General features: G+C 32.0%; 2 protein-coding genes across 2 annotated transcripts in view; both read left to right on the top strand.

Moving 5' to 3' along the window:
• LOC112528144 (7-ethoxycoumarin O-deethylase-like) overlaps positions 1 to 1,569 on the top strand; it is a 4,201-nt gene extending 2,632 nt beyond the window's left edge. Inside the window, exon 2 of the mRNA XM_025139091.1 lies at positions 809 to 1,569. Within this exon, the coding sequence (XP_024994859.1) occupies positions 809 to 1,441 (633 nt within the window). The 3' untranslated portion in view covers positions 1,442 to 1,569. The remainder of the gene's footprint in view (positions 1 to 808) is intronic.
• An 87-nt stretch (positions 1,570 to 1,656) lies between these two features.
• LOC112528599 (flavonoid 3',5'-hydroxylase-like) overlaps positions 1,657 to 6,523 on the top strand; it is a 6,525-nt gene continuing 1,658 nt past the window's right edge. The window contains exons 1-3 of the mRNA XM_025139622.1: positions 1,657 to 1,715; positions 2,370 to 2,679; positions 5,515 to 6,081. Of these exons, the coding sequence (XP_024995390.1) occupies positions 1,657 to 1,715; positions 2,370 to 2,679; positions 5,515 to 6,081 (936 nt within the window). The remainder of the gene's footprint in view (positions 1,716 to 2,369; positions 2,680 to 5,514; positions 6,082 to 6,523) is intronic.

Here is a 6,523-nt window from a genome sequence, read left to right on the forward strand (position 1 = left end):
TGTTGTGCTTTCTTAAATTGCACACACACACACATTTATTAATTAAAATTTTATCGTTTTTATTTCAATGAGTATTCATTAAATAAATTAACTACTAATTATTTATTATCATGCATTCATAAATTATAACTATTGTTATTAAAAAAGTTTAATAGTAAATGAAATATGTTATTCTAATACGAGTTCCATAAATTTAGTGTTTTTTTATATTGTGGTTAGAGTTGAGATTTTCTTGTGTTAATAGGCCCACAAGATTCGGTATTTTTCTTCTTCTTTTTTTAGTGTTAAGATTGGAGATGATCTAACATATTTTATTATCTTTCTCACAAATTGGTTTATATTAATTAACATTTTTTAATTAGTGATTTGTTTTAATTATATTTTATAATGTGATATTGACTAATATTTTAAAAAGTCTTTTTTGTCATTTTATTTTTTTTAACTAATTTATCAATTAATTTTTTTAAACGTATTTAGTTGATCAGCTTGGAGTGCACAAAAACCAGAACAACTAGACCGACCCAACAAAAATAATAGATAACTCGATTTCTTTTGATGGCCTTGAATGATTAGAGAGAGGAAAACCCGACTAACCGATCCCGCTAAAGGTTTTGATTCAGGTGTCGAGAACTAAAATTAGGAACAAAAATCTTCAATTTTTTTGATGGTGTAACATGTGTGATTATTTAAATGTTACTAATTATATATTTTTAATCAATAGTATTTTCAATATATTTGTTTGGTGAAGATATAGGCTTAACTTTCTATATCCATTTAATATATTAATCTCCCAATTTCGATGAAACAGGACATTATACTTGGATCAACAGAGACAACATCTATCATGGTAGAATGGATAATGGCAGAGCTTTTACAACATCCAAAGATAATGAAAAAGGTGCAAGATGAATTAGAAGAAGTCGTAGGCCTAAGCAACATCGTTGAAGAATCTCACATCCCAAAACTATATCACCTTGATGCAGTAATTAAAGAAACATTTCGATTACACCCTCCACTTCCTTTCTTGGTATTGCGGTCTCCAACTCAATCTTGTAAGGTAGGTGGATACATAGTCCCAAAGGGCTCCAATGTATATTTGAATGTTTGGGCCATACATAGGAATCCTGAATATTGGGACAATCCCTTAGAATTCACTCCTAAAAGGTTTATAAATCCTGATGGAACAACCAAATTTGATTACGACGGACACAATCTCAAATACTTCCCCTTTGGATCTGGGAGAAGAAAGTGTCCTGGAATTCGCTTGGGAGAGAAAATGTTGGTGTATCTTTTGGCTTCGTTGTTGCATTCATTTGATTGGACTTCGCCAAATGACAAAGAGCTGGAGCTCTCTGATAAATTTGGCATCGTCTTAAAGAAAAGAAATCCACTAATAGCTATTCCTTCCCAAAGGTTACCAGATAAAAACCTCTACATGTAATAGAATTTGAATCTGCATCAATTTCATGTGTAATAATTTCTCGATGTAATGGTACATTAAATAATTGTTGATACAATTTTAAGATGGACTCGACTAAATGTACCTCTATTTACTAATTTCCTTCTTGCATACAACAATTCCAGTACTTACCTTTTTACATGTTCAATGCATGATTTAATCTGATTTTAAATGAAAAACTGCATATAGTAGCGTGAATGGTTTTGAAAAGAAACAAGAACAATGGAACCCATGCCTTGTTTTTTTCCAACACTGAGTAATGTACTTGTGCACATTGTTGCGCAAAGCATCTCGATTATGAAGTGGAGAACCCAAAACGGCAATCTTATTTCATCTTTTATTTTGTTACAATTTAAATTGGAAATCAAGTTCAAAATTAATATTTTTGTTTGATTAAAGATTTTGAAATTGAATAGCTGGATAGAAGGTCATAAAACCCATATCATTTACAGTTCTTAGCCTTTAGAGACCAACTTATATATTAGGTGTTTGTAACTTTGAAATTTGTAATTAATGAACAAGATCGAAAGTAAAATCATTTTGTACGAAATAGATTCATACATATTTATGATATTATTAAATTTAATAAATATTTAATAATAAACTTATTTTGAAGATATTGACGAGAAGATTATAATCATATAATTTATAATAACAAAATGGAAATAGGTTTTTTTTAATGTATTTCAGTTAATCCATCATTATGTAGCTATTAATGATATTTAATAGCATGAATAAATCCAAAAAATATTTAGTATTGAGCTTATTTTGAAGGCACTAACAAAAACGATTAAAATGCTATAATTTGTAAAAAAAGAAATGTATTTTTGTTCATATATGATTTTTTARGTTAATAATAAGGGTGTAAAATAAAAAAGTAAGAAATATAAATGTAAATTAAATAAAAAAGTGACGATCTTGGAGTGGAGTTACGGCAAGTGCTTTTGAAGATAGTGGAGCTTCTGGGAACGGCGAACGTGTCGGACTTTTTTCCGGTGGTGGCTAGATTGGATTTACAGGGCGTGGTGGGAGAAAAGAGGCGGCAAAGGATGGTGGTGGAAGGGATTTTCGACAGGATCATTAATGAGAGGATGGCGAGTAAAGTGGAAGAAACAACAGAGGAAGAGGGCAGAAGAGATTTGTTGCAGATTTTACTGGAGCTTAGAGAAGAAAAGTCCACATCGTCGTTTACTATCACCCAAATTAAAGCCCTTTTCATGGTACGTATTTTAGAGATTATTTGGAAATTCTAGAAGCTTAAATAATTAGTCAATTTCTATATAATTAAGTTACTATTAAACATTAATATATAATTGACCAAATAAATTGTCATTCTCGTAATTTTTTTTAAAACATCTCCAACAAATTTTAAAAAATGAAGAAAATAAGGAATACCGAGACTTGGCCCTTTTATTACACACTAACTCCGGTTTTAGACTTGGGATCGTGCGAGACTATAAGAGTTTTTTATGAAACCCGTAAGACCAATTCTCAACCCTTGAATAAATCTACAATCTAGATATTCATAATCACAAATTGCCATGAGAATTCTCAATAATCACAAAATTGCTACCGCACAACTTTAGACCATTAGATCATTAGCTTATAAATTTGATCAATGAACATAAATTGGTCTTACGGGTCTCACGAAAAACCCTGGGTCTCACGAAAAACCCTTGGTTTCACGTAAACCCAACCTTATATATATATATTTGCCCTTTACTTTGCTTCAGTTGAAAAACTTCTGACTCGCATCCAGATCTCGGAATTCGTTTTCTTCTTTGATTCCGCTTTCTCCTCTCGATCTTACACTTAAAAAAAGGAGTTCATCGGTAAAAGACGATTTAAGTTTACTTACGGGCTGCTTATCGATTAAGAAATCGAATGAGGGATTGGGCTGCAACCCCTTTTTTATACGCTCTTTTTAATTAACAAGTAGAASTACGAGAAGGAAAAAGTACTAACTCTTCGCCTTATAAAGTATTGTGTATATAGAGATAGTCAGTCTTGACTTATCTCAAGCAATGTCCAAAGAGTCCCATGYCTTTCTTGGTCGGACCAAGCCAACTAGCGATTTCCAATAAATCTTTCCTAATTTGTAGAGGAAGAAGTGGAACTACAAGAAAGCTTTCTTTTTCTTTATGAATAACCAATTCATTTTCAAATATAATTGGGAGATTTTACCCAAGAAATGGGCAAAAAAATGGAAAGATCAGAACATGGGAATAACTTCGATACCAACATGGACTGCCTATTTCAATTGTTGTGCTTTCTTAAATTGCACACACACACACACACACACATATATATATATATATATATATATTATTTTTAATAAAGTATAAATACAATAGAGAAATTATAAAAAATGATCACTTTATACAAGGTACACTAACAAAATGACTATTTTTTAGACATTTCTCTCAAAATAACCACAAAAATCACCCGTGGAGGACGATGTTACTTTATTGGGGACAATATGGGATTTGAGGGTACGGATGGGCCTCATATGTATACCATTTGTGAGACAAAAATATGATTCTTTTAACATCTTTATGCAAATCGCCCCCGGGGCGATTTGGACCTTTATGTTGTCCTGTAGCGGAGACTATGACGTAACTTTTTGGTTGATTTCACAACTCTATGACGACATGACTAGACATTGGGGGCGAATTTCATTGGTATGTTATCTTTTTTAGGACCAAATGTAATATAAATAACTTTTGTATTATTCTATATAAAAGTGTAGTAATCCAAACACTTCTACTCTCGCAACCCTTGAACACAATCTACCATCACAACTCTTAAAAGAGAATTCATATTTGTGTTAATAGTTGTCATGGTATATTGTGTTTAAGGGTTAAAGGTTGTAAAACTATAAGTGTTTGGATTACTATATTTTTATTTAGAATTCTATAAGAGTTATATATGGTATATTTGGTCCTAAAAAGACGAAATACCATGTAGAATTGGTCCTATGTCTAATCACATCGTTATTGAGTAATCAAATCAACTAAAAGAAGCATCATAAAATGTCTCCACTACATGACAAAATAAAGGTCAAAATCGCCCCCGAGGGCGACTTGCATTAGAGTAGAGCGATTTGCATGAAGATGTTAAAAAAATAGATTTTTGTCCTCCAAATAGTATGCATGTAGGACCTATCCGTACCCTCAAATCCCAAAATCGCCCCAATAAAGTAAAATGGAGGCGTTTTTTGTGGTTATTTTTCGAGAAATGTCTGAAAAGTGGTATTTTTGTTATTGTACCATATATAAAGTGGTCATTTTGGGCAAATTTTCAATACAGTATAGTTAAATTAATTTAAACATTGAATTTTGAAATTAATGTTTACATTTTAGTTCACATAAAATAAAAATAAAGAAGTATATATCGTGTAAAGTAGTTCATGAATGTTGTAGTGTGGACCACTTTTAAAAGTGTATGTGAATTGCAGGTGTATAGATGATAATTTCAAAAGTGGATGTCGTATAATTGAAAATATAAATGAATTGTGGGTATGTGAATGATCTAAGTATGGTTTGTGTATAATATAAATAATATATATTTAATATCTTTTAAATTCTAAAGAAAAAGCTTAAAAGACCAAAATATCTCCATCTTAAAAAAAAATTAACAACATCAACCTTCAGAAACGAATAACGGAAGCATAATAAAAATTATGATGACGGAAAAACATCTTTTAAAAATCAAGAACGAATGTGGTCATAATCCATAAACCACAGGACAAAAGTAGTAGTTTACTCAATTATTTTGGATGTCCTTGAATGATTGGAACCGAAAATCAAGTCCAAATGCGATCCAGCTAAGGTTTTGTTGATTCGTGTCCGAACAACTAAGATAGGAAAAAAAAAGTGTTCAAGTTTTTGATGGTTAAAAGCAATCACATAGGTCATAATAAACATTATTTGTATTCAAATTTTTTGTAAGAATATATTTTAACCTCGTAGCATTTTCAGTGTATTTGTTTGATGAGAATTGTAAGTCTTTCTACATCCATTTCATGTATTAATCCCCCTATTTTATTCAACCAGGACACCATACTTGGAGCAACTGACACAACATCTACGATGGTACAATGGATAATGGCAGAGCTTTTACGACATCCAAAGATAATGAAACAGGTACATAATGAATTAGAAGAAGTCGTAGGCCTAAACAACATCGTCGAAGAATCTCATATCCCAAAATTATATCACCTAGATGCAGTGGTTAAGGAAACATTTCGATTACACCCTCCACTTCCTTTCTTGCTACTGCGGTCTCCAAGTCAATCCTGTGAGGTAGGTGGATACACAGTCCCAGAGGATTCCAACATATATTTGAATGTTTGGGCCATCCATAGGAATCCTGAATATTGGGACAATCCCTTGAAATTCATTCCTGAAAGGTTCATAAATCTTGATGGAACAACCAGATTTGATTACAACGGATACAATTTCAAATACTTCCCATTTGGATGTGGGAGAAGAAAGTGTCCTGGAATTCGTTTGGGAGAGAAAATGTTGGTGTATCTTTTGGCTTCGTTGTTGCATTCATTTAACTGGACTTTGCCAAATGAGGAAGAGCTTGAGCTCTCTGATAAATTTGGTATTGTCCTTGTAAAGACCCAAATTTTTTTTTTTTCATAATATAATAACGTCCAAACATAAATAAGCCATAAAATCTAAATAGTTCAACGCAACGGAAGTATATATATCATTTTTTTAAAACTAATAAAACTTAAAAGGAACTTATGTCTAAAGATATCTATATCAAATTCCGGATAGTCTCCACGCCAAGCCTTTATTCCGCGATAGCTGGTTCTAAACTTTCTCCTTTCCCTTGCTACTATTCCCGTGTACGAGACGACCTGGTTGCATAATTATTTTTGAAAGGAGTTGGGTGAGCCTAGGGCCCAGTGAATTAACGGTTTAATGCATACACCACGTAAAAAAAAATAGATTTCACAAAGCGTCGTAATTTCTCATGTATACAGTTTAAACAATACACTTCACAAAGCTAGTGGCGTACGGGAGATGACTACCTCACACAGCATTACCT

The sequence above is a fragment of the Cynara cardunculus genome (assembly GCF_001531365.2).
Source record: "Cynara cardunculus var. scolymus isolate 2C chromosome LG 15, CcrdV1, whole genome shotgun sequence".
NCBI lineage: Eukaryota > Viridiplantae > Streptophyta > Magnoliopsida > Asterales > Asteraceae > Cynara > Cynara cardunculus.